Source organism: Phyllostomus hastatus, unplaced genomic scaffold, assembly GCF_019186645.2.
Source record: "Phyllostomus hastatus isolate PE091 unplaced genomic scaffold, TTU_PhHast_1.1 phas_contig_151, whole genome shotgun sequence".
Taxonomy (NCBI): domain Eukaryota; kingdom Metazoa; phylum Chordata; class Mammalia; order Chiroptera; family Phyllostomidae; genus Phyllostomus; species Phyllostomus hastatus.
Window position 1 is genome coordinate 171,435 of NW_025333616.1, and position 27,662 is coordinate 199,096.

General features: G+C 55.9%; 2 protein-coding genes across 6 annotated transcripts; both read left to right on the top strand.

Annotated features, from left to right (window-relative positions):
* Positions 1-11,911: 11,911 nt before the first annotated feature.
* On the top strand, positions 11,912-21,573 carry SBK3 (SH3 domain binding kinase family member 3). Of its 4 annotated transcripts, XM_045830401.1 has the most exons (8): positions 12,163-12,332; positions 12,448-12,564; positions 13,527-13,652; positions 14,450-14,977; positions 16,353-16,408; positions 17,831-17,981; positions 18,230-18,432; positions 19,979-21,573. In XM_045830401.1, exons 5-8 carry the CDS (start codon positions 16,379-16,381, stop codon positions 20,675-20,677), a joined length of 1,083 nt encoding a protein of 360 aa, XP_045686357.1. In that variant the 5' UTR covers positions 12,163-12,332; positions 12,448-12,564; positions 13,527-13,652; positions 14,450-14,977; positions 16,353-16,378; the 3' UTR covers positions 20,678-21,573. The 4 variants fall into 4 exon arrangements, with proteins under 4 accessions (XP_045686356.1, XP_045686357.1, XP_045686355.1 ...); XM_045830400.1 differs by lacking the exons at positions 12,163-12,332; positions 16,353-16,408 and adding an exon at positions 11,912-11,944; XM_045830399.1 differs by lacking the exon at positions 16,353-16,408 and having other exon boundaries at positions 12,164-12,332.
* A 912-nt stretch (positions 21,574-22,485) lies between these two features.
* On the top strand, positions 22,486-27,135 carry SBK2 (SH3 domain binding kinase family member 2). Of its 2 annotated transcripts, none has more exons than XM_045830323.1 (4): positions 22,486-22,566; positions 23,380-23,634; positions 25,217-25,419; positions 25,815-27,135. In XM_045830323.1, the coding sequence occupies exons 2-4, from the start codon at positions 23,382-23,384 to the stop codon at positions 26,403-26,405; spliced, it is 1,047 nt and encodes a 348-aa protein (XP_045686279.1). In that variant the 5' UTR covers positions 22,486-22,566; positions 23,380-23,381; the 3' UTR covers positions 26,406-27,135. The 2 variants fall into 2 exon arrangements, with proteins under 2 accessions (XP_045686279.1, XP_045686280.1); XM_045830324.1 differs by having other exon boundaries at positions 22,558-22,591.
* Positions 27,136-27,662: the final 527 nt, after the last annotated feature.

The following is a 27,662-nucleotide window of genomic DNA, read 5'->3' on the forward strand; positions in this document are numbered from 1 at the left end:
GACCCGAGAGTGGGGCTCTCTGTGGAGGCGGGAGCTGGCAGAGGGGTCCAGGTGAGCCGGGCTCTGTCCAACAGGCCCTGAGCTGGGGTTCAGGGCAGGAGGGATGCGGAGCTCGGCCACACAAGGCGCACGGGAGTGGGAGAAGACAGGTCACCACCTGCCTGGGAGACTTCAGGGAACCCGAGACTCCCCTGGAATCCTCAGTGTGCACTCAGTCAGCAAACACTCACCAGACCCATACCTGAGCTCTGAGGATGCTGAAGGTGAAGCTACTGTCTCCCCCTAAGAGGAACTGGAAGTCTCTTTTTTAAAATTTTTATTTATTGATTTGAGAGAGATAATGAGAAATATCAATCTGTTGTTCCACTTATCGATGCAGTCATTGGTTGGTCCCCATATGTGCCCTGACCGGGGATGGAACCACAACCTGGCCGTACAGGACGATGTTCTAACCAGCTGAGCTCCACCAGCCAGGGGAGAGCTGGAATTCTAGATCTCGGTCCAAGATGGTTTAGCCAGGAGCCCCTCACAGCTACCACCGTTCACACTTAATAATCAGTACATTTAAAACTACGTTGAACAAGATTCCAAGTTCAGTTCCTCAGTCCCAGCGGCCCCCTTGTGGCTGGGGCCTCCTGTGTTGGACACTGTAGATCTAGAACGTTCTGTCATGGCCGACGGCACCACCTGAGATCATAAAGGATTAACATGAGGCATTGAGAAGGGCTCCTGAGGAAGCTGCAGGGCACTGTAATGATGGGGAGGGCGGGGCTGTGGTGAGGTGACTTCGGACCGGAGCGGAGGACCAGGTGGGGGGACAGGTCTGGTAAAGGCCATGCAGTGGGCCGGCTCTGGACGCTAGAGAGACAGGGAGGACCTGGAGATGGGGAGTGTCACTTTCTATAAATCCTCTGGGTGTTTTTTGTTTTTTAGAGTTTTATTTATTTAGAAGGAGAAGGAGACGGAGAGAAACATCAATGTGTGGTTGTCTCTCAAGTGCCCCTACTGGGGATCTGGCCAGCAACCCAGGCATGTGCCCTGACTGGGAATTGAACCAGTGACTCCCTGGTTTGTAGGCCCAGCACTCAATCCACTGAGCCACACCAGCCAGGGCTGCTTGTCTTTTATACAAATGTTTGGGTCCCAGGACTGGAGGGAAGAATGTTGTGTCCAAGCTCATCTTCCCGAAACCCCCTCTCATTTTTTCTATGGACACCCCGCCTCCCCCCAATGCTTCCGATGGCTCTCTCTTGCACTGACCACTTGGGTATCTCCACACCTGTGAGGCCAGGCGAGAGAAGGGTGGCATCTTCCCTGGTTTGCAGGCCTTAGGAGGGAGCAGGTTTTCCCTGGGGTGATGAAAACAGCAGGCTGCAGGAGAGGGGAGGGAAGTGGGCCAGTGGTGGCCGGGAGTCAGGGAGAGGACAGCTCCACAGAGTCCCGTGTCCAAGATGGCCCTCATCGTGGCTGAGCCCTTGGGACAGTGCCTGGCATGTAGTGAACGCTCCGTCCATGTTAGCCTGTGTGATGGTCTCTGTGCTCCCTGCCACCCGGGGATGGGTGCTAGGGACAGAATGATAGTGAGACCAGCTGGCCACCTGTCCTCACTGGGCTTATAGACCAGCAGAGGGATTGGAAAATCAAAGTACTGACCCAAAGAAATGAGGGTTGCCAAACAAAACCAGGTCTCCCACACACAAGACCCCACAGCCTCGGGTGCTGGGGAGATGGGTCACTGGGCTATGCTTTCATTACATCAAAGCCACACCTCCCTCCCCAGGAACCTTCAGGGGCTCCCCAGTGCCACGTTGGAAAGTGGGCCTCTATTTAGTGAGCACCCCCCACGGCCAGACACCCATTTAACCCAATCTGCAGGACAGAGCCCATTGAGGGAGGGGATGCAATCACAGCCCCATTTAAACAAGGGGCAAATGGAGGATTCAGGAGAAGAAGTCACTCTTCCCACCCTGGAGTCACTGCTGTGAACTGAGCCCTCCGTGTTCCACGAATTACATCATGGAGAGAGCAGCAGACCCCTGGGAGGACGTTATGGCTTTGTTCTTGCGATGGTCCCAGGATGGCATTGCCTGGACCTCCGGTGGTCCTCAGCACCCCACTGGGAACTAGGGCACATCCTCATCACGGTCTCAGAGAGGGAGTCCCTTGTCCAGGGTCTCGTAGTGAGCACATGGAGGACGTGGGATTTGAACCCAGGCTGGACCAGCTCCATGCCCTGAACCCTTCACCAAGCTGATATAACTCTTGTGATCTGCTCCCAGCCATACAACCCACCTCTCCAGGCCCCTCCTTGCACCCATGCTGGTCTCCCAGACCCAAGGTACCATCCCCCCACCACGGGTTTGCCCACCCCCATCTCCCACCCCCATGCTTACTTAAGGATCTGCTACCTCCTGGGAGAAACATCCCTAGAACAAAACACAGAACTTCAGATGAGAAAACCAGGGCCCAGAGATGTGGGACAGACTCAGGAATCCTTAAAGCAACCGAACGGTGATGATTATTATGAAGTCGTACATATGTGATCTCAATCACATTTGTTAATGATAATAGCAAACAGACTGTTTGAGTATTTGTCTTGTGTTTCTTTCTAAGGGGATTCCATGGATTAGTTTATGTAACCTTCCCCATCAGATAGAGACTACTATGGGATCCTATTTTTCTTAAACTCCTTCATCGAGGTATTTATTTACACACCACAAAATTCACTTGCTGTAAGTGTGCAATTAATTCAATGACAATTCAATGGTTTTTAGTCAATTTACAGGATTGTGGGACTATCACCACAATCCAATTTTAGAACACTTTCTTTTCTTTATTTTTTTTAAAGATTCTATTTATTTATTTTTAGAGAGAGGGGAAGGAAGGGAGAAAGGGAGAGAAGCACCAATGTGTGGTTGCCTCTTGTGCGCCCCCTACTGGGGACCTAGCCTGCAATCCAGGCTTGTGCCCTGACTGGGAATCAAACCAGCGACCCTTTGGTTCCCAGGCCAGCGCTCAATCCACAGAGCCACCCCAGCCAGAACCAATTTTAGAACATTTTCATCACCCCTAAAAGACCTTGTGCACATTCATAGTCACTTTCTGTTCCCAGCCCTGGGTTCGGGCAACCACTGAGCTACTTTCTGTCTCTCTAGATTTCCCTTTTCTGGACATTCATAGAAACGTGTCCCCACTACATGTGGCCTTTTGTGTCTGGCATCCTTCACCAAGCATAATGTCTTAAAGGTCCATCCATGTTGTGAGTTGTATCGGTACTTCATTCCTTTTTTATGGATGGACAATATTCCACTGTGTGGATGGATGTGATCTTGTTGATCCATCCATCCGTCAATGGACATTTGGGTTGTGCCCATCCTTCGGCTGTGGTAGGTAGCACTGCTATGAACATGCACATCTACGTCTTCCTGTGGGACTATGATGCCATTTTTCTTGGGCAGTTCCCAGGACCGCAATTGCTAGGCTATGTGGGAGGTTCATAATGAACTGTTAAAGAAATTTCCGACTTTCCAGGGTGCATGTGACATTTCCAGCCCCACCAGCAATGGATGAAGAGTCCCCCGTACATCACCAAAGGGGCTCCGTTTTCTTGGGAAGGAAACTCAGGTATTGCGATGACAACTGACCTGCCCAAGGTCACATGGTTAGGAAGTAGCCCATCCGGACGTGATGCAGACGTGTGATTCAAAGCCTGTGCTGTTAAACCCTTTTACTAAGATTCATTTTTACTTTCATTCATTCATTCATTCATCCAACCTGAAACTCTTTATTGAGGACCTACTAAGTGCAAAGGGCTCTGCTTAGAGGTGGGAGCAACTTCAGTGGACGAATAGATGAGGTTACAGTCCTGTGGGAGACACGGATGGACAAGCAGACTCAGGACGTGGATTGGACCAATAAAGATTCAGCACTGTGTGCTGGGCGTTGTCCAGGTGCTGAACAGCTGCGTGTGAATGAAACAGACATAGACGCCTCCCGTTCTGGGGAGGAGGAGACAGGGAAGCACAGGCAGCCAGTGATCGATCACGCAGCTCTGGAGGGGATGTGTGCTAGGGAGAGAGATGAACGGGATATGTCTCAGGGGAGGACACCGCTGCTGCAAAGGTCCTGGGGTGGGAATGAGACTGGTGTGGTCGAGGATCAGAGAGGCCAGCGGGACTGGAGGGCATGTGAGAGGGAAGGAGGGAGTAAGAGGAGGGGATGAGGAGAGGGATGGGGGTCCTGACCTGCAGAGACTCATGAGGACTCTGGTTTCTGCTCCAAGTGAGATGGGGAGACAGTTCCAGAGGGACTCCTGCTGAGGCCAGCAGAATTTCCCCTCCCTTTTTCCTTTTAACATTTTATCATGAAAGTATGTATTTTTAAAAAGATTCTATTTATTTTGTAGACAGAGGGGAAGGGAGGGAGATAGGGAGGGAGAGAAGCATCAGTGTGGTTGCCTCTCATGTGCCCCCCACTGGCGACCTGGCCTGCAACCCAGGCATGTGCCCTGACTGGGAATCAAACTAGCAACCCTTTGGTTCACAGGCCAGCACTCAATCCACTGAGCCACACCAGCCAGAGCCATTTTATTATGAAAATTTAAAAACATATACAAATGGAAAGAATTGTAGAGTGACTCCCTATATGCTCACCCACCTAGACTCTACAATTAGCTTTTGGCTCTATTTGTTTCGTAATGAGCCTGTCCATCCAACCACCCTTCTATCTCTCTCTTTAAAAATTCATAAATGTTCCTGACCAGTATGACTCCATTGGTTGGATGTCTCCCCACAGGGCAAAGAGTCGCTGGTTTGGTTCCCGGTTGGGGCACGTGCCTGGGTTGGGGGTTTGGTACCATCAATGTTTTTCTCTCTCTCCCCTTCTCTCTAAATATAAATAAATAAAATATTTTAATCACAAATATTATGAGTTAGAGCAATTTTGGGTTCACAGAAAAACTGAGTGGAAATTACAGATGGCTCCTATACACCTATCTTTTACACCTATACACCTAAAAATTCATTTTGAAGCAATTTGCAAACACCCAGTGCATGGCACCTCTAAACACTAAGCATGCATATCACAAGTTGTCAAGTGTTTATTTAGGCTTCTTGTCCTTGGTAACATTTAAATACACTGAGATGCATAGGTTTCACAGGTTACCATCTGACACATTTTGAGAAGACCTACATCTGAGTCATAGGAATTTCTCTCCTGGGCAAAAGTCCTCTTAAGGACTTTTTTTGAGATTTTTTTTTAAGGTTTTACTTACTTATTTTGAGAGGGGGAGGGAGAGTGAAAGGGAGAGAAATATTGATGTGTGGTTGTGTCTCGGGCGCCTCCTGCTGGAGACCTGGCCTACAACCCAGGCATGTGCCCTGACTGGAAATTGAACCAGCAACTCTTTAGTTCTCCAGCCCATGCTCAATCCACTGATGCACACCAGCCAGGGTGCCACCTGGCTTTTTATCTTAAGTAACCTCTTCCTTTTAGAATCGTTGGGATTTACAGAGAAGTTCCCACGATAATGCAGCCTTCCCCTGAACCCCTCACCCAGGCTCCCTAACGTTATCATCCCCCGTAAACGTGGTCCGTCTGGCAAAACCAAGAAACCAACACAGGCAGACGACTACCGGCCAAATGCTACCCTCTACTCGGATTTCATGCATCCCCCCCACCCCCACCCGGTCTGTTTTCTGCCCCCGGATCCTGCCCAGGATCCCATAAAGTCTTTACAACACAGGTCCGGAGTGCCGGCTCTGGGATCGTTTCTCAGACTTGCCTTGGTTCTTGCTGACCCTGGCCATTTGAGGAGTCCTGGGGAGTAAGACAACTGCGGAGAAGCACACTGCTCAGCACCTGCCCCCAGGGGTGCACGGCATCCTGTGACTCATCACCCTTGTTAACCTCAATCACCTGGCGGACAATGACGTGAGGTTTGCACGTTTCTCCCCTGGAAAGGGGCCCCTCCCCTTCCAAGCTCCACTCTGGAAATAAGTCCCTAAATGTCGCCCATGCGGCAGAGAGCGGGACTGAGCTCCATCTCCTGGGGGGGAAGTCTCCTGAAGATACGTTTTTAAAAATTCTCCTGGCTGGCGTAGCTCAGTGGATTGAGTGCAGGCTGGGAACCACAGTGTCCCAGGTTCGATTCCCAGCCAGGGTACATGCGTGGGTTGCAGGCCATAACCCCCAGCAACTGCACATTGATGTTTCTCTCTCTCTCTCTCTCTCTCTCTCTCTATCTCCCTTCCCTCTCTAAAAATAAATAAATAAAATCTTTAAAAAAAAATTCTTCTCTCCCTTTTCCTTCTGCCTGTCTATTTGTTTATTCAATCATTGATTTGTATTTGTATGGACTCATGGATATTTATTTTATACTTCGGGTTACAGTCAAATATGATGTTATTTCACATAATTATATATTATAGTTCAATGCAAGGTTATTAATTTCATATAAATATGTATTAGTTCAATATATTATTTATTTTATATAAATATGTAATCCAATATGGCATTATTAATTTCATCTAAGCATATTATAATGCAATATGATGTTATTAATTTTATTAATTTTATTTTTTAATCATGTAAAACTACGTTTTTAAAAATATTTTATTTATTTACTTGTAGAAAGAGGAGAAGGCAGGGAGAAAGAAAGGAAGAGAAACATCAATGTGAGAAACACAGATTGATTGCCTCTCACATGCCCCCAACTGGGGACCTGGTCTGCAACTAAGGCATGTACTGTGACTGGGAATCGAACTGGCAACCCTTCAGTTCACAGGCCAGAGCTCAGTCCTCTGATTCACATCAGCCAGGGCTGAAGTGATTAATTTTATATAAATATCTATGATAGCCTGATATGACATTATTTATTTCATATAAATATATTGTTGCTTGATAAAATGTTATTTGTTTTAGACAAATATGTCTTATCATCTGATTCAATGTTATTTATTTGCTTGAAGTCTGCCTGCTTTTAACACCCACCTGGTCGCTGAAGGTGGAGCAGGAGCTTCTGGATGCTGTGTGATGGGAGATGGGACTTCAGCCCAGCACCAAGGAGGGCTTCCTGGAGGAGGAGTAATTTGAGACCCAAATCAAATGAGCTAGGGAGCTGAGTTCGAATTGGGAGCTGGGACAGACTCCTTTTTTCTTTTTTAGAGGACGTGTTTATTAAATCCGGGGACAGTCTAACAAGGAAGGGCTTAGCACAGGAGAAGCAACCAGAGGGAGTCTGGGTGGGTCCACTGTCAGCTCACTGAGAAATAAAAATGACAGTGACAGATGTGAGCCACGGTAGGCCTGCTATTAAATCCCTGAGGAGCCAGGAAAAAGGGGGCCCTGGAGACAGGATCAGGGGCTTAGCCCAGAACAAGCTGCCACTGCCCCACTGCTCTCCTGGTTGCAAGCCAGGTGGGGACGCTTGGAGTTCAGGAGATGCACACCTGTGGGGGGAGAAAGGTGCAGCAGGCTCCTGAGAGGGAGAGCATGCTGGACTTGTTTTTGAGAGAGGCTCTGAGGCTCCCAGGGAATGGCCACCTGCCCTCGGACATCTTACCCTACAGAGCTGCGACCCCTGCCCCCCAGTACAGGCCCCACAGCATTATCCACCACTTCTCCCAGCCTCCTGGTTTGGAATTCAGCCTCAGAGGCCTCCTTATCTCGCCACACCCAGCACTGCGCCTGGCACCGATTCCAGCTCCATAAATATTTGCTGCCACTCAGCCAGCTGCCCAAGCTCCGCCCCCTTTCCCACCTCTCCGGGCCTGGGCCCAAGCGGTGCCACCTCTCAATCAGCTCTTTTGTCTCAAGGAGAAATTGGGGAGGGGGGGATGTTGAGGAAACCAGAAAGAAGGAAGTGACCCACCCAAGGTCACTGGGAGAGGGAGGATAGAGAGAAAGAGAGAGAGCACTGGGATGCTTCCGGACCCCTTTGACGGGGTGATACCTGTGGCCACTATTTATCCTGCACCCACTCTCCTGAGCAAGGAAGGCACAGTCACCTGCATTAGGTGATTCCATCTGCACTGCAACTGCAGGTCCCTAGTGCAGATGGCCTTGGACGGACACAATTGTCTTTCCCTGGAATGAGCCCCCACAGTTCCCTTCAGACCTCCCCTTAGAAGCCTCTCACGAGGCCCTCCCTGTCTCCTTTCCATGTTATCTCGATCCATCCCCTGTGATAGGCCAAATTCCAAGTTGGTCCTAAGACCTCTCTGCCCCCCGCCCTGAGCACAGGTCATCCCTAGGTTCTCCCGACAGATGGTTGCCTAGGCGCTGCTCCGAGGGGATGTTGCAGTTGGAATGGAGGTGCCCAATCAGTTGGCTCTTGCAAACGGAGGTGTTCTTTGGGTGGGCCTGGCCTAATCAGGTGACTCCTTTAACCAGAGACTCCTGGAGAGACCCTGGAAGTGGGTGGAGGAGTCAAGAGGAGGGAGAGTATGCTTCACTGGCTTTGGAGTGGGGCAGGGGCAGACAGGGGGTTCACCCAGGGGGATGAGAAATGCAGGCCACCTCTGAATGCTGAGCACATCGGGGCTGACAGCCAGCAAGGAAACCGGAGCCTCGCAGTTTCTCCCAAGTGGAGACCCCGGTTGCGCCCTCCTGGGCTCTTGACTCACAGAAACCATGAGCTAATGAAGGGGGGCCGTCTTCAGCTGCCACGGTGGTGGTTGCCAGGGGTTGGGGTGGGGCAGGGATGAGCAGGTGGAGCACAGAGAATCCTAGGACAGTGAAAACACTCTGTGTGATGCTGTAAAGACAGCTACATGTCGTTATACATCTGTCCCATCCCACTGAATGTCCCCACACCGAGGGTGAACCGAAGGCCCACTGTGGACTTTGGGTCACAGCAACGTGCCCGTGGGGGCTCATCCATGGTAACAAATGCAGCGTCTGGTGGGAGGTGTTGATATTGAGGAGGATTGTACATGTTGCAGGGGGGCAAGGGATGCATAGGAAATCTCTCTGCCTTCCACTCAATCTTGCTGTGACCCTAAAACTGCTCTAAAAAATGAAATGTGCTCCTGGCTGGCGTAGCTCAGTGGATTGAGCGTGGGCTGCGAACCACAGCATCGCAGGTTCAATCCCCAGTCAGGGCACATCCAAGAAGCAACCACTGAATGCATGGAAAAAGTGGAAGAAGAAGAAGATGATGTTCCTCCCTCTTCCTCCATGGCCACTGTCCCATCAGGACGTTCCAGAGTCCCCTCTGGGCTCCACTTTGTCACCTGCATTAGAACAGGTAACACCCTGCAATGATGGCCTGTTCCTGTCCATGGCCCCGCCCAGATCCCCCACCCCGGGGTGGGGGGGCAGAATCTCTCTGTTCATCTCTGTCCCAGCCCAGGCCTCAGGAATTGTGTGTTGAATTTGACCAGATATCAGGTCCATCCACAACTGGACAGATCTGTTTGTCCCAGGTCCTGCAAACATCTACACAGAGAGGCCCTGAGGGTGTGAAGCGGAGAGTCCCACCTCTACTGGAAACTGGGCAAGAGGTGTAATCTCCGTGACTGCCCCTTTCCTCAACTATGAAATGGAGCTAATAATAGGGCTGCCGTGAGGATTAGCCCAGCGCTGGAATACACCAAGTTCAGTAAATGCTCACTAGTACGATTGCTAATCACGCGGATTTAGAAGCCCGTTACAAATGCGCTTCACTGGGCCGTCAGTCAGGCTCCCGGTGGTGCACTCAGCTCCAGAGGACAGGGAGCCGGCCGGCGGGTGCCCCAGCTGCGAGTCCCTCTGCCTGCATTCAGAGCAGGGTGAGGCGGTCGGTACAGGTGTCAGCTCCGCAGCCTGGCCTCTTTCCCAGGGCGGGGGTAGCCCTGAGAGGCTCCTGAGAAGGCAAGGGACAAGCCTCTCTCAGTGTTAGAACTGGGGCTGGGGGGCGGGCACTGCAGGAGAGGGGGGCTGCAGGCCCGGAGGAGGCTGGGTGTCTGGACCATCCACCTACAGGAAGGTGGGACCGGCACCTTGTCCTGCAGCCTGGTGCATGTGGAAAATGCAGTGATTCTGAGCCCAGGTCTCCAGGCTTCTAGAAAGATCCAGCAGGGTCTGCTCTGTAATCCTGGGATGCTGTCTCTGTCAAGTTATATTTCCATTTTTTAAAAGATTTTATTTACTTACTTTTAGAGAGAGGGGAAGGGAGGGAGAAAGAGAAGGAGAGAAACATCAATGTGTGGTTTCTTCTCACGCTCCCCCTATTGGGGATCTGGCCCACAACCCAGGCATGTGCCCTGACTGGGAATCAAACCAGCCACCCTTTGGTTCTCAGGTCAGCACTCAGTCCATTGAGCCACACCAGTCAGGGCTATGTTTCCATTTTAATAGAATGCTGGGTGTTACCTGTTCTAAACAAGGTGACAAAGTAGGGCCTAGAGGTGACTCTGAAATGTCCAAAAGTAACAAGGTGGCCCTGGCCAGGTGGCTCAGTTGGTGGGAGCGTCATCCCATACACCAAAAAGTTGTGGGTTCAATTCCTGGTCAGGGTACATGCCTAGGTTGTGGGCTCGATCCCTGTTGGGGCGAATTCAGGAGGCAACTGGTTGATTGGTGTTTCTCTTTCCCATCAATGTTTCTCTCTCTCTCTCTCTCTCTCTCTCTCTCTCTCTCTCTCTCTCTCAAATCAATGTGTGTGTGTGTGTGTGTGTGTGTGTGTGTGTGTGTCCATCCTCGGGTGAGGATTTTAAAACAGTAACAAGGTGAAGATAATTTTGATAACATGTCTCATGTCACTCAACACAGCATTCTTCTCACTGAACTGTCAGTGTCCCTCAGTCCGGTCGAGTCCCCTCACTCACGGGAGTTCTGGTCGGCAGAGTCCCAGAGAGCACGGAATCGCTGACACTGAACCGCCGCCCCGAGGTCAACACAGGGTCAGGTGCTCTCGAGCCCTTGGTCACCCCACTTTCACTAACCGGTAAATGCACAGCCTTGTTCTGTGTCTCTGCTCAGAGACCCCTTACTTAGCACCTATGGTTGCTCCCTGATGTGGAGCTCAGGGCCAGGGGTGCCGTCGCTCAGGCCCGAAGGAAGCTCATCCAACACACGGATTTTCTCCTCGGGTCACGGAACAGGACGTACACAGCACTTCAGTCCTGGGGGCTGTTGGAAACCGCAAGAGTGCAAATGACAGCATGGCGCACCGCCTGGAGTGTGTAGGGACAGTTGTTCAGGGGGTGACGGAGGAAACAGGGCAGGGCGCCCTCTTGTTCCTGCTGGGCTGAGAATGTGTGTCAGCGACTCAAATTTTCCGACGTGCTGTGACTGCGGATTTGGGGGTCACCCGTAAATTTATGTGGGTAGGCGAGTTTGCGAATAGGGAATCCGTGAATGCGGAGACGGACTGTGTCTCCGAAGCATCGAGCCATCGCATGATTACTACAAGAACCGCCAGGGAGACAGCTGGCATTCTATTTTTCATGCTAAGTTGTGGAAATCCCCCAGTGTATTTTATGCTCACATCTCAATTAGAACCAGCCACGTGTCCACAGGGCTGCCACCACGCCTGGCGAGTGGCTTCTGCATCTGCCTGCCTCTAGCCTTCTTCAGATCCTCAAAGGGGCCTGTGAACTTCAAAAACAAAAATTAAAACTTCCCTGCCAGAGAGAACCGCTGTGGAGCGCTGTTCGGCAGTGGCCAAGGAAGGCGCGCGCACTGTCTCTCTTCCGACCCAGGAATTCCACCTCGAGGCCAACGCCCGGGAGATAGCGTGCACTTAGCGCAAGTCAACACGTGTAAGAATAGTCTTCGCGCCCCTGCTTGGCGGAGCATCACGCTGGAGAAAAACAAACTGTTCGTCCTCGGAAGGGTGGACTCTGTGAAATACAGCGTGTCCACGTCTTTGCAAAGGAGAGAACTTGAGCTTCCTGTCGCAACGCGGAAGACGCTCACCAACACAGTGCTGCGCTAATGGGGACAAAGGCAGCTGCAGAAGGTCACGGGCGTGATTCTATTTATACAACATTTAACAACATGCAAGGCGATACTCTATAGCGGTTATGGGTTTATGCATATGTAGCAAGAGCGCTTTAAAAAAAAAATTGCAGACGCCTCCTTAAGGACCGTGGTGACTTCTGGGAGGGAAAGGGATTTAGAGGGGCGTTCCGATTATATTGGAAAAAGTTATCTTTTTTCTGCTGGATGGTGGCAGCCAGGTCGGGACTCGTTATACTATGCGGGATATTTTGGGCGGGTGTGTGCCTGGAGCAGTCCGCTCCGCGGGGAGCCACAGCAAGGCTCTGTGTGACCTGGTCGGAGACACTGAGGGGGGCGGGACCTGTGGCCTGTCTGTGCCTTGGAAAATAACAGTCCCCCCGTCGCAGGTAGGTGGCGAGGATGAAACGTGCCTCCTGCCCAGGTGCGCCTGCGCCGTCGGCACTGCCGGAGGAGTATTCGTTAATAACAGTAATGCCATGAAGCACCCTCTCTCTCTTCCAGGTGCTGGGTTTACACCTGTCTTCGATGACCCGATTTAACAGCACGTATTCGACGTAAATATGAATGAACCAAGGCACACCTCGGAGTGACACAGAGAGAAGAACCCGACCCGCAAAGGTGGGAGGGAGGGCGCCCTTCACCCCACAGTCTCGTGGGCTCGTCAAAAAGCTTCGTCTTTGCAGGCAAAAGAAATCAATTTGATGTTACTGCTTTTTCCCCCCTTTTCACGAATGCTCAGAAATATTGTTTCCAATTACAGTCGATATTCAATATTATATTAGTTTCGGGTACACAGCATAGTGGCTAGGTATGTATACAGTTTGTGAAATGGTCCCCCCATCAGTGAAGTCCCCACCTGACACGTACGTACCTATGACGACTTCATTGACTATATTCCCTGTGATGTACTTTACATCCCCATGCTTTTTTCTGTTTCTTTTTCTTTTTTCAAATCTCTTTTTTGACCCAAGGATGGTGCGGGTGAGTTGGTGGGTTAAGTTGAAAAGGGCACAGTCTTTGATGTGTGAGTTAAATTTTTATTTTATCTTAAAGATTTTATTTATTTATTTTTAGAGAGAGGGGAAGGGAGGGAGAAACAGAGGGAGAGAAACATCAATGTGTGGTTGCCTCTCATGTGGCCCCACTGGGGACCTGGCCCACAACCCAGGCATGTGCCCTGACTGGGAATCGAACCTGTGACCTTTTGGTTCACAGCCCATGCTCAATCCACTGAGCAACACCAGCCAGGGCTTGATGTGTGAGTTAAATTTTTAGGTGATCTTCCAGTATATATGTTATTCATTACATTTATTTGAAAAAAAAATATGAAATATATATGAATAACATATAAAATACCGGGTGAGGCAAAAGTAGGTTTACAGTTGTGAGTATGCAGAACACAGTTTATTCTTGTGTTATTATTTATTAATTATGACATTATTTTCCATAGGAACAATTGTACACCTACTTTTGTCCCACCCTGCATATGCTGTACCATATATAACACAAAATGCATAATTATATACAGGGTAATGCAGATCACATATGTTATCACATTATATGCAATATTGTACATACAGGGACACCTCGGAGATACTGGGATATATCCAGATCACGGCAATAAAAGGAATTGTACTTTTTGCTGCCAGAAGGTCTTGCCTTCGATTCGTAAGAAATGCCACACGTGTGAAGCACAAGGAAACGAGGTATACAATGCATTGTAGGTGCTGATGTTCCTTTAAGAGTAATACTCTGGGTAGGCATTGCAACGGGAGGAAACTGAGGCCCGCGGGTGGGGCGGGGGGGGGGACGCTTGGCCCCGGGTGGGCTCGGGGGCGGGGGTGGCGGGCGGACAGCCAGGAGGGGTCAACAGAAGGAGCCCTTGGCTGGGGGCTGGCGGCAGAAGGCCCAGCTGCGGAGAGGGGTGTGTGCGTGTGGTGGCCCGGACTGGAGCCGCGCCCGCCCACACCTGCCTCTCCAGGTCACTCCGGGTGACCCCGCCGAGTGGCCGTTGCTAAATGGGGAGGTGCAAAGCTCCGGGGATCATCGGTGAGCCTCTCCGCTGGTGTGTGTGCTGGGCGGGCTCAGGAGGGCCCAGGCCCGCGCCCCGTGCGGTCACCCCCGCTCCTGGGGTCCCAGGTGGCCGCGCGGCATCCTGACCTTTTGGTCACGCTGGCTGGTGAGGCACAACTGCCGTGCGGACTCCAGGCGAGTCCGGAGGGAGGCGCTCCACCCCAGCAGGTCCGGGTCACCGGGGCCTGGCATCCCGGCTCCGCCTCCCAGGCGCCGCCACCCAAACGCCTCTGCCTGTCCGCGCCTCACTGTCCCCACCAGTAAACTGGAAACCGCCGTTCTCCCAGGGCAAAGCTTGCAAGGGGCACTCCACAAGGTCATGAATGAATTGAGAGAGAGAGAGAGAGCGAGCGCGAGCGCCAGGGCCTGGCACCTGACAGCAGGGACTAGTCATATTTTGCATTATTTCATTGCTTTTATGTCTGAACAGGTAACAGATGCTGAGAGGAAAATTCGAGTAACCCAGAAGGCAGCGTGATGAAAGGTCCCCCGAAGCCGTGTGTGATCACTGACTCCACTCAGTTCTGGAAAATTCGGGAAAATTGGATTCGGACCAGGGAGCAGCTGACTTTAAGGAACAGTTAAGGCTCCGCGTTGGGATTTTCAGTATCCAAGTCGAGCTGGATACTGAGAATTACCCTCATTTTTCAGATTGAATCCTAATCCAAGGATATGTTTACTGATTTGAGAGAGAGCAGAGGAAGGGAGAGACAGAGGGAGAGGAACATTGTGGTGAAAGAGAAACACTCATTGGTTGCCTCCCATACCCCCCCCCCCACAGCCCCACGGGGGAGGGCGGGGGCAGAATCCGAAAACTTTTGGTGCACAGGGTGACACTCCCACCAACTGAGCCACCCGGCCAGGACACCCTAACTTTCTACAGAACCGTAAACCCTCATTGTTGGGGCAACAATGTAGCGCGATGCCTGTAGCTTCTTGGATCACTCTGAGCTTTCTGGTGAGTGTTCAGCAGACCCGAAAAGAAAAAGGAAAAGGGAGCCCTTTGTTTTCAAGTATCAACAAGCCGGTGGGCCTGTCACCACTCCCACCGCCTGACTGTGCAAGCTTGCATTTCTTTGGCGGGAGTCTTTGAAAGCAAACATCAGGCAGCGTGTCATTTCACCCCGAAGCTTTTCCATCGGCTGTAATTTACTTTAAAATAGTTGATTCCTCCCCACCCGTAGCCCCCCCCCCAAGAAAATAGATAAGGCGAGGGTGGTATGCAGTTCTCTGGGGTGACATCAGAGGGTGGCTGAAGACTGTTCACTGTGACTCTTCTCGCTTTTCTGCATATTGGCAGTTTTGCACAATCAAACCTCAAAGAGCAGAGGAAATTTTCCCTCTGCCCTCTCCCCTGTCCTCCCCGTCACCCGCCCCCCCCCCCGCCCCCACCACTCCACCCGCCGCCCAGGGCCCCAGGGGCAACACCGAAGCCAGTTTCCGGGGATCCTTCCAGAGTGTCAGTGACGGGCGTTGCTGTCTGTATTAATAGCAGGCTGTAGTAGTGGCGAAAGCTGAGCCGGCCCGACCTCAGGGCCCTGACTCAGCCTGGCCCAGGTCCTGCCGACACCTCCAGCCCGTGTAAGGCGATCTGGCTCTCGGAACCTCAGTTTCCTGCTCTGTAAACTGGGGACAAATCCCCATCTTTGTTGGGTGGCTGGGAGGGTCCTGTGAAAAGGACAATCCCTTTCAAAGCCTGGCTCAGAGCTAGTGCTGAGGACATGGGAGAAGCACTTTCCACACACATTTCTGAGCTCTGAGCTCCTGGGTCTGAGGGAGGAGGGGCTGTGAGCCTGGACCTCTGGGTCTGAGGGTGGAGGGGCTGGGGGCCTGGACTCCAGGATCTGAAGGTGAAGGTGCTGGGGGCCTGCACCCTTGGGTCTGAGGAAGGAGGTGCTGGGGGCCTGGACCCCTGGGTTTGAGGGAGGAGGGGCTGGGGGCCTGGACCCCTGGATCTAAGGGAGGAGGGGCTGGGGGCCTGGACTCCAGGGTCTGAAGGTTGAGGTGCTGGGGGCCTGCACCCCTGGGTCTGAGGGAGGAGGGGCTGGGGGCCTGGACCCCTGGGTCTGAGGGAGGAGGGTCTGGGGGCCTGGACCCCTGGGTTTGAGGGAGGAGGGGCTGGGGGCCTGGACTCCTGGGTCTGAGGGAGGAGGGGCTGAGGGTCTGGACTCCTGGGTCTGAGGGAGGAGGGGCTGAGGGTCTGGACTCCTGGGTCTGAGGGAGGAGCGGCTGGGGCTTGGACTCCAGGGTCTGAGGGAGGAGGGGCTGGGGCCTGCACCCCTGGTGTCATGGTGCGGCACTTTGGGAATGGCCTCCCTGGCCCCTCGCCCCAGCACTCCCTGCCTGAGGAAGAACCAGCATGCGCAGAGCTGCAGGTCACCCACTCCAGGTAAGGCTGGTGAAGGGGCCTGTCTCCCCTTTTCCCGCAGCACTCAGGCCTGGTCCCTGGGGGTTCACAATATGTTTTGTCCCCTCTGTCCTGGGACTAGAGCCCAGACTCCAGGCCGGTCTAAGTTTGGACGGGGGAGGAGGGGAGCAGCAGGTCAGAGGGGGTGAGGGAGGGCTGTGTGGGGGGACGGGATGTCTCTGAGCTGTCACACACACCCCTGTCCCAGACCCAGAAAAAGGGAGGGACAAAAGGCTCTGAGCGAGAGTCGGGAACAAAGACAGGAGGAGAGACAGAAAGAGAGAGAGACACTGGGGAGAGGAGGCCATAGAGAAGCCAGAGTGAGGGGAAAACAGAGAAGCAGAGGAGGGGAGGGGACAGCAGAGTGGGGACATCCCGGACCACAGACTGCAGCAACACCAGTGAAGACAGCGTGGTGACAGGAGAGAGGAGCCAGGGGCCAACGGAGACACGGCAGGGAGGCCCACCCCAGAAACCCGAGAGCTGGGGCCAGGGCCAGGCGAAGACAGGGAGGCTGGGGGGCGGGGGGAGGTTAGGGAAGGAAGAAGGGGTGAGAGGGAGTGAAAGACATCCACAGGGTAATACGGAGCTGGACCCACAGACACCGGAGGGTGAAAGAGAGGAGAGGGGAGTGAGGGAGACTCCCGCAGACTCGGAGGGAGACCGAGGCAGACCTGTTCAGAGGAGCTCCCAGACCGTGGACCTGTGGGATGCAGTGGGCTTGAGTGGGCCAGTCACCTGCTGGGGAGCCCAGACCAGGGGGAGCCCAAGGGCCAGCTGACACCAGGCAACCCTGAGATGGAGCTCAGGGACCCCGAGAACCACGAGGATGGGGACCCAGACCCAGAGGTGAGAGATGGGACATGAGGGAGGAGACAGAGAGATGAAGAGACAGGCGCAGAGAGAAAAGGAGACAGAGAGAGAGGGATCCGGGGACAGGGAGCAGACACACAGGGACCGGGAAAGAAATAGAAAAGACGGGGAAACGGAGAAACGTCAGAGATCCAGAATCAGACGAACCCGAGGACGCGCAGCAAGACCGAGGCCCCTGGGAAATGGGCTCAGGAACCGGGAGCAGGAAGCACAGCGAGGAAGATGGTGGCAGGAGGGTGGAGAGGGGGCTGCGTCAGGGAGGAGGCAGTTGCAGCTGAAGCTGGGGGTCTTTGGGCCCCCACAGATGGCAGTGGGTGGGGTCCCTGAGGCAATCGCCCCTCACCCCGCCAGGACATAATAGCAGGTGGCCCGAGCCTGGGTGAGTCACCGTGACTCATCCTCCTCTCTGGGGACAGTGACCCCACCCTCTGACCCCCCACATCAGGCCTGCAGTTTTGGCCTCCAATCTGCTCCTCTGCTCTCAGTGGGCCCCAGACTCAGCCCGTCCCCACCTCTGTCCCACCCCCTCAGGAGGACACGGACACGGCCCTCCAGCGGCTCGTGGAGCTGACAGCGGCCAGAGTGATCACAGAGAGGAACCTGCGAGCCCAGTACCGCCTCATCCGAAAGCTCGGCTCGGGCTCCTACGGCCGAGTTCTCCTTGCCCAGCCTCGCCAGGGGGGTGAGTTTGGCCACTAAAAGGCAGACTCCAGGACTCCCCATAGGAGGGCTCTCAGGACCTGCCCAGGGATGGAGCATCCGGGGCAGAGCGGATGGGGGCCCTTCTCGATTGGAGCTCTCAGGAAGTTAAGAGCCCTGGGATCTTCTGAGAAACAGAGCCCCTGCCCAGAGAGGGTATGAGACTCGCCTGACATCACACAGCAAGGTCAGCGCGTCCTGAGTCCCCACCCTTCCCCGTCTCCCTGGCAGGTCCGGCCGTGGCTCTGAAGCTCCTACGCCGGGACTCCGTCCTGAGAACCACTTTCCTGAGGGAGTTCTGTGTGGGCCGCTGCGTCTCCTCACACCCGGGCCTGCTCCAGACCCTGGCAGGGCCCCTGCAGACCCCCCGGCACTTCGCCTTTGCCCAGGAGTACGCGCCCTACGGGGATCTCAGCGGGATGCTGCAGGAGCGGGTGAGGCAGGCAGGGGACAAAGCTGGGACCACTCATCCCAAGTGTGGCTTTGTCCCAAACCCCACTGCTATCCCCAACCCTGACCCTCAGATCAGTGCCCCACTTAGCTCCTCCCTACGCCCCCAAACGACCTCCTTATTTCTAATTCTCAGTGTACTTTCGTGTCTGACCCTAACCCTAATTCATCTAAACACAAGTTTGGAGGGGCAGGGTTTAGGGGTCGGGATTGAGGGCAGATTAGGTCTGATGAAGGGGTGGGGACAGAGACGGAGTTGGGGTTCTCGTTAGTGCTGGGAGTGGGAATGGGGGCAGATGGGCTGAGTTTAGGGTTGATGACAGGCTGGGAATGGGCTGGAGAAGAGTGTGGATGGGGTGTAGAGCGAGGAAGAGAGAGCTGAGGACATGTGTACAGATCGAGCTGGAGATGGGCTGTAACCAGGTCTCCTCTAGGAAGGTGACCAGGTCAGCTAAATCCATGAGATTCTAGGAGCACTTGAGTATGAAGATTAGGGTGGGACCATCTTTGGGAACAGGCTTTGGGTTTGAGATAGGGTTGGGAATAAATGGAAGGGAGGGAAGGAGGGAGGAAGTGGTGGAAGGAAGGAAGGAAAGAAGGAAGGGAGGGAGGAAAGAAGGAAAGAAAAAAGGAAGGAAGGATGGATGGATGAGGGGTGAAGGATGGATGGAATAAAGTCAGGGAGGAAGGAAGGGAGGTAGGGAAGGATGAATGGATAGATTTTGGATATTAAATAACTGAATAAATTATGGGATTGCTGAGTGGCGGTGGGATGGATGTTGAGTGGAAACACTGAAGAATAGACTGTTGGGTGGACAGCTGGTTTGATGGACGGGGCGCTGGCTGGCTGCCTGGGTGGATCGATTGGTTGATCAATCAATGGAGTGAACTATGGAAGTTGGAGCAAGGTCTGAGCTGGAGATGGGATCTAAATTAGTATGGGGTTAAGTAGAAAGTATGGGGTTTGCCCTGGCTGGTGTGGCTCAGTGGATTGAGCGCTGGCCTGTGAACTGAAAGGTCACTGGTTCGATTCCCAGTCAGGGCACATGCCTGGGTTGTGGGTGGGTCTCCCAATTGGGGATGTACGAGAGGCAACTCAGATGCTTCTCTCACACATCCATGTTTCTCTCTTTCTTTCTCCTCCTGCACCCTCTCTCTGAAAGATAAATGCAATAAAAAATGAAGTAGGGGGTTGTGTTCTCATTGGAGAGGATCGGAGTAGTCAGTTTAGGAGCAGTGCCTAAGAAATGCAAGGATCGGTTTTGAGTGTTAGGGTCAGGAGCAAGTTTGATGCAAGCTAAAAGAGCTCCTGATTAGAGCTGGGGTTTGGTCCAGGGCAGTGCAGTTGAGGGTCCCGTTGTGGCTGAGGGTCCCGTTGCACTTGAGGATGATCTGGAGAAGGTGTTGGGGGGAACCTTACAGGGACACGAGGTAGCCAGCGGTCTGGGTTTCTGGATTCTTGAACCTCAAGAAGCAAAATAAGGAAGGAACTGAGGTGCCCTGACCTCCACCTTCTCTCCTCGACCCCAGGGTCTCCCAGAACGGCTGGTGAAGCGGGTGATGGCCCAGCTAGCCGGAGCCCTGGACTTCCTCCACAGCCGGGGGCTGGTTCACGCGGACGTGAAGCCGGACAACGTGCTGGTCTTTGACCCCGACTGCAGCCGTGTGGCCCTAGGAGACCTAGGGCTGACCCGGCCAGAAGGCAGTCCCACCCCTCCCCCGCCAGGGCCACTGCCCTCTGCCCCACCTGAACTCTGTCTCCTCCTGCCCCCCGATACACTGCCCCTCCGACCGTCCTTGGACTCCTGGGGTCTCGGGGTGCTGCTCTTCTGTGCCGCCACGGCCTGTTTCCCTTGGGACGTGGCTCTGGCCCCCGACCCCGAGTTCGAGGCCTTTGCTGGTTGGATGACCACCAGGCCCCAGCCACCACAACCGCCACCCCCCTGGGACCAGTTCGCGCCCCCGGCCCTGGCCCTGCTCCAGGGGCTCCTGGACCTGGATCCAGAGACCAGGAGCTCCCCACTGGCTGTCCTGAACTTCCTGGGGGATGACTGGGGGCTGCAGGGGAACAGAGGGGCGCCTGGGGACTTGGGGAGTGTGTCCGGTGAGGATGGGGAGGAGGAGGAGGGGGGATCGAGCCTGGAGGAGTGGACAGAGGAGGAGGACGAGGGTGACCAGGGTGGCGGGAGGATGGAGACAGATGGGGGAACTCCCGGACCAGGTGACTGAGACAGGTGGCCAGAGCGCCAGCCAAACGCCCCTCCCCCAGCCTCCACTGCCACCTGGATGGAGAGACAGCTGCTTGGGCGAGGACAGAGTGGGAATACATTGCATCTCTCTCTCTCTCTCTCTCTCTGCTGGAGGCCAGACTTGGGTGCACCCTCCCCACTGGGGACCTGGGAGCCCAGGACCCTTGTCCCCTCCTCCCTCAGACCCAGGGGGTCCTGGCCCCCAGCCCCTCCTCCCTCAAGCACCCTCCCTTTTCCTTCGGTCGTGAATGTGTCTGCTTGAACAAAGGCGCTGTCTCCCCTGTAGACGCATTTCTGCGCTGTGGGGACGAGTGGAATGTGGGAACGTCAGAGTTCTGACGAGGTCCCTCCTCACCTCTAAGACTTTGTATGACTCCCACTGTGCGCAGCGCCAAATCTGGGCTTGCAGGACCTGGCGCCGAGGAAACTTCAGCCTCCGCCCACCTGTCCCGAGTCCCTGGGCTCCGGATGACCCTGGGGAAGCCCCGCATCCTTTGTGGGCCCGAACCTGCACGCACACGCGTGAACGCAGACGCGCAGCTTCGCGGGTCCTCGGTTCCTCCCTCCGGGAGCGCCCTCCTGCGCCCTCTCTGGCCCCGCCGGGAACTGCACCCGAGCGCGGGTCGGGCCTCCCTGTTCTCCCGGCTCCTCTCGGGTGCTCCAGCCTGGCCTTGGTCTCCTGTCCCTAGAGGGGCCCCACGCCTGCTCGCACCCACAGAGCACGTGGTGGGTAGCCGCCCCGGCTCAGGGCCACCCTGGCTTGGATGGATCTCCAGACACCCGCAGCACCCAAAGGAGCAGCCCTGCCCCATGCTAGGGACCCTGGCAGGAACTGTGCTTCCTCCTGCAATGCTGTCCTACATGCTTTTGCAAAAATGTGGGTTCACTCAACGCAACGCCGTGTCCTGGGTTGAACCCTGGGGCGGAAAGAGGCTGTTGGCAGAAACACCAGGGAGATAAGACGTGTTTGATCGTGAATTTCTGAGCTTGGACAAACGCGCCCTTGGCTGACAGTCCCTGGCCCGGCGGTGGCATGGGCGAGGGGACACGGGAGTGCGCAGCACCAAGGTTGCAACTGTTCTAAAAATCTAAAGTTATTCCAAAGTAAAAGCTGATTTTAAAAGAATTGAGTTCGCCTCTGTCATCTCGCTATAAACCTGAGTGCTGGGTGCAACCTCGCAGGCGTGCAGCCTCCTCGCTCAGACACGGGTCCCGGCGCAGCTTCCCTCCGCCTACCGTGAGGTCTGCAGGCTCAGCTTCGGACCCTCCTGTCGCCCTCCCCTCAGGCCTCTCTCTGCCCAGTTGTCCAGCACCTGCTTCTCCTCAGCCCCAAGTCTGAGGTCATCTCTCACTGCATTGTTCTGGAATCCCGTTGCCTCATCCTTTCCCCAAAGGGACCCCAGTGTCCCGTCCCCAGGACACCCGTCAGCAACACTTGTGTCTGACCCGTCAGTGGGGCACTGATGGGCTGCTGGGGGTGGGGGGAGGTCAAGGCAGGGGCTCCACAGAGAAATGACTTCATTCTCTACAGGTGGTCGGTCCTGCCTCCTAGGTCCAAGGTGGGGGAGGGGCAGAGGGCCTGGACTCCTGGGTCTGAGGGAGGAGGGGGCCGGAGATCCCCTGGGTTTGATGGATGAGACACTGAGTTCCTAGGTCTGGGACATTCGTCCAGCCACAGCCATTTCTGGGAGTCAACACAAGGTGTCGCTCTGTCCCTAGTGGGGTGGAGGGGGCGGGGCCAGGGGCGGGCTTAAGACCCCTAGGTGGGGGCGGGGTCTTGCTCCTGGGCAGGCCTCTGCTGGCATGGGCTCTAAGTGCTGGACACTGACCACAGCGGGCAGCCGAAGGGTCAGGCAAGCCTTGGAGAAGGTGAGGTCTGGAGGTCGGAGTCCAGGTCAGGAGGGGGCAAGGGTTAACGGGGCTGAAGAGGGCGGCACCTGAGAGTGAAGCCAGGAGGGCAGGTGGTCAGAGTCCTGGGTCCCTCAGGGGGGCAGGAGCTGGATGTTGAGGCGTGGTTGAGTGTGAGGGACGTGGAGTCTGGGGGTCCCAAGATGTGTGAGTTGTATAGGTTACAGGAGAGACGGGACCAGGGGCCCTGGCTCCGGGGTCTGAGGAGGGAGGGGCTGGGGGACTGGGCTCCTGGGTCTGAGGGAGGAGGAACCAGGGACCTGAACTCCTGGGTGTGGGAGAGGAGGGGCTGGGGCTCTTTGTCACTTTCCATTGAGACTCAGTCTCCCTCTTCATCGGAGGTGTCTGAGGGGCGGGAAACCAGTTGCGAGTTGGGGTGAGGTCAAGCCTGAGATCGCAGATGTCCCTCGCCCCCACCCCCACAGCCACCCGATGGCCCAAGGCTGAAAGATGAACCAGATAACTCGAGACACCCCCATCTTGTTTCCAAAGCAAACAGACTTGGGCCCAGGGGGTGGATGAGCAGCCTCTGTCTCCTAAGCACACAAACAGGTGCTCTCTGGCCTCCAGGGGCCGCGGAGGGCAGGGCTGCACACACCGGGGCCTGGGGGACGCCTGGGTCCCAGATAGCAGCAAGCATCTGGGAGCCGGTCCCTAAGCCCCTGAGAGGCCTGGGGTCCAACTCCCGCAGCCCCAGCCCCTCCTCCCTCAGACCCGGGAGTCCAGGCCCCCGGTGGCTGGGCCCTGGGTCACCCCCTGTGCTCTGCCCTACAGACATGCAGGGCAAACAGCCCGAGGGGCAGCAGGTGGAGGAGGGGGATGCTGAGAACGGAGCGGAGGAGGACCTGGGGGGCCTCACGGCAGAGGAGCTGCGGCAGGGCCAGGAGGCGGCACTGGCCCTGGAGGACATGCTGGCCCTGAGCGCCCAGACCCTGGTCCAGGCCGAGGTGGACGAGCTCTACCAGCAAGTGCGTCCCCTGGGCCAGGGCCGCTTTGGCCGGGTCCTGCTAGTCACCCACCGTCAGAAAGGTACCGGGCCTGGGGACGGAGGTGGGGCCGGGGCAGGGGTGTTACAGGGGGGTGGTAGCATGGGCCCCGGAGGAGCCTGCAGAGCTGACTCCGTCTCGCCCCTGCCCTCCGAGCTGTTCGGTCTCGGGACTCGCTCTCCAAACACAAACATGCTTGTCATTGCCGGGGCCACAGGGAGCAGAGGTCCCCCACCCAGTGCACCTCACATGTGGCTGGCTCAGCGGTTACTGGAAGGGTGGTCCCGAGCCAGGCTGTGGGTTGGGCACCTAGCAAGGCTGGACACCCGGCCCCAACCTGGGGTCTTTCTGCCTGGTGTGCACACATCTCCAGTGCCAAGCCCCCCACCCCCCATGACACTGAGACCCTGTGGGTGGCACCTGGAATCACTGTCAGTCCAGCCTTACCCTCTGCGTTGCCCTGCGGGCTCAGCCCACCCTGGGTGGTGCTGGGGACTCAGACGGGGGTCTGTAAGCCCGCCTGGAGCCCCTAGGGCTGCCACAGGGCCAGAGCCAGGGCGGCCAGAAGAGCAGAAATCTATTTCCTCCTGGTCCTGGAGGCTAGAAGTCTGAGGTTGAGGTGTGAGCAGGGTCAGTTCCTCCTGAAGCCTCTCCCCTTGGCTTGTAGATGGCCGTGTCCTCCCTGGGTCCTCATGTGGTCGTCCTTCTGTGTGTGCCTGTGCCCTAACATCCTCAAATCGGACTAGGGACCACCCTATGGCTTCATTTTACCTCTTTCAGCCCCATTCTGCGGTGTCAGGGGTGAGGCCTTCAATATAGGAATTTGGGGGGACATAATTCAGCCCAGAACAAAGGGAAAGACAGACACAAACCCAGGTCATCGTAGAACTCAGAGGCGGGAGCAATGACAGGGCACAAAGGGGTGTAAAGGGCGCCTTGTGCCCTGGGGCTTCATCCTGGCACCGCCCTGCAGGCTGGGCCGTGCTGAGGATGAGAGTGTCACCCTCCTGGATAGCAGGCAGCCCAGGTGGGCAGAGCTCAGCAGAACAGAAGGGGCCACGGGTGAGGCAGGTACCTCCAGCTGCTGCATCCAGCTGTGGAGAGAGTGGGAGGGGGATGGTCAACATTTCAGGGGAGAAAGTGACCTTCCCCCATCCCACGCGGCCTCCGGGTGGGCGGGGCTGCGCCCTGGCAGGTGTGGCAGTAAAATTGCAGGCAGAGTGGAGTTCCTGTCTTCGAGAGCTCAGATTCCAGGAAGTTGTTTCCACAGGTGATAGAATCCCTAAAAATTCCTTAAGGGGATCTAACACCAGTGCTAGGCATCCTCCCCCCATTGCCTCAGACACGGCTTTGCAGCCAGAGGGTGCTGGACCCAGGGGCCGAGGTGAGTCCCTGGAAGTTCCAAGTTCAGTTTCCACAGTATCTCTTCATCAGCTCCAAGTCAGAGAACTTGAGGAGAGCAGAGCAAAGCAGAAGAAACTCACTAAATGCTGTTATTAGTATTTAGGGTCGGCTTGGTAGGGAGGCAGGAACTGGAGGAGGTGGAGATGGGAGATGGAGAAGACCCTTCCTGGGGAGCCAGCAAGGGTGACCCCCAGCTCCCGCTGTCCCCACCCCCGTCCCAGGCACACCCCTGGCGCTGAAGCAGCTCCCGAAGGCCTCCACTTCCCTCCGCGGCTTCCTGTACGAGTTCTGTGTGGGCCTCTCGCTGGGCACGCACCCGGCTGTGGTGGCGGCCTACGGCATCGCCATCGAGTCCGCTGACTCCTACAGCTTCCTGACGGAGCCCGTCCTGCATGGGGACCTCATCACCCTCATCCAGCCCAAGGTGCAGTACACAGAACCCCAGCAGGTCCCCTGTGGGTCTCCCTAGGTCTCTTAGAAATGCCCCTGAACTGCTTGGACTCAGGAAGCAGGCTCACTGCATTGGGCCTCAGCAGGACTTCCGGCCTCCCATGCCCCTCACTGGGTCCCCAGGTCTTGCCAGTCCCCTCTGGGGTTCGCTCATGGCACAGAGCCCACACTATGACCCCTGGATCCACCAGCCCTCCTGAGGTCACATTAGGGCCCACCAGACCTCGCCGGGCTTCACGGGGCCACACCAGGCCTCACCGGGCCAACCCTATTAGAGGAACTTTGTGCTCCAGGGCCTGCTCCTGGGGCTGGGGAGAAGCTGTATCCCAGGGTGGGCGGGACAGTGGCCCTGATGCACCTGCCCTGCAGGTGGGCCTCCCGCATCCTGCAGTCCAGCGCTGCGCGGCCCAGCTGGCCTCCGCCCTGGAGTACGTTCACTCCCATGGCCTGGTGTACCGCGACATCAAGCCTGAGAACGTGCTGGTGTGTGACCCAGACTGCCGGCGCGTGAAGCTTGCGGACTTCGGCCACACGCGGCCCCGAGGGACCCTGCTGCGCCTGACTGGACCGCCCATCCCCTACACGGCCCCCGAGCTCTGCGCGCCCCCACCCCTCCCCGAGGGCCTGCCCATCCAGCCTGCCCTGGACGCTTGGGCGTTGGGGGTGCTGCTGTTCTGCCTTCTCACCGGCTACTTCCCCTGGGACCAGCCCGTGGCCGAGGCCGACCCCTTCTACGAGGACTTCCTCATCTGGCAGGCCTCCTGCCGGCCGGAGGACCGGCCCCAGCCCTGGGTCGGCCTGACGCCTGTGGCCGACGCCCTCCTGTGGGGGCTGCTGGACCCCCACCCCCGCAAGAGGAGCTCTGTGAGCTCCATCGAGGGCTACCTGGGACGACCCTGGAGGCAGCGGGAGGGGGAGGCTGAGGAGATGGAAGACCAGGTCGGGAAGGATGGGGAATGAGAAGGGCCGGGGTGGCTGGGGCCCACACTTGCCGGGGAGGCTTGGAAGGGAAACCGGATCCCACGTCCTGAGGTGTCCTGGGAGGTCATGTGGTGGCCTTCTCTCCTGCCTGGTTTTGTCTCTGTCTGCTTGCTTTCCCCTTTCCCTCCTCCCCACCTCCCTGCCTGGGCCTGCGGAGTCTCTGAGGCCCCTACCTGTCCACGCCCACCTGTCTCCATCAGCCCCAGGGCCTTTGTACTTGCTTCCATCCTTTACCTGTTGTGCCTGGGGCTCACGCTCTCACCACTTGCAAACCTGAAATGCTTGTCCCTTCATTCTCCTGGGGCCACACCCCTCACCGCAGGCCACTCCCCCAACTCAGTGCACCCACCAAATCTCCTCTGTGATACCCAGTCCCCTCACACTGCAGCATGTCCTCGTGAGGTTAGCCTGTGTCCTGTGGAGCCTGAGCTCCTGGGCAGCGGGGAGCCCAGCCTGTCCTTTCCTCTGATGTGACTCACGCACCCTGGGCTGTCCTGGCCATGGTGGGCAAGCAGCGAAGGCTTGTTGGATAAACAGACCCCGGTGGCTTTGCAGCACCCCGTCCTCCCTCACCTGTCTCCTCTCCCCAGGCCTCCCTCGCTCCCCAGCACGTCCCCCTCCTCCCACAGGCTGGGCAACGCCCTCTCGACAAGCTATTTTATTCTCTCAGCCCAGCCACTGCCTGCAAATAAAGTCCACCTTGCACTCAGGTCTCTCTACACGTGTTGGTCTGTCCGCTTGAGAAAAGGAAGGACGTTGTGTGTGTGTGTGTGTGTGTGTGTGTATCAGCGAGAGCATTGTGCACAAAGCGGGGGGACCAGAGAGACGCAGACGGAGAGGGAGCAAGAGAAAGAGCCAGACGGACAAATGGACAGAGACAGAGACAGAAAGAGACAGAGGCAGAAAGAGAAAAACAAATGACAGGAGGAGAGACAGAGACAAAAAGAAGGGCAGAACCGCCCCTCCTCCGTGTGCTGCTGCAGGAGGCTCTGGGTATGCTGTGTGTGTGTGTGGGCAAGATGCTGCAATGGGGTCGTCGGGGTCATGGGGTGGTCGGAGTCTATTTCTGCACATCCGCGTGTGGGAGGAGGAGACGGATTAAAGGGAGCCCAAAGGTGCCCGGTGGTGGGTGGCCAGGCACCAATGCTGGGCTGGAGCATGCATTTCTGTGTATCTGCAAGTGCACGGGTGTCTGAGCCTGTGTGTGTGCGCGCGCATGCATGTGTGTGTGTGTGG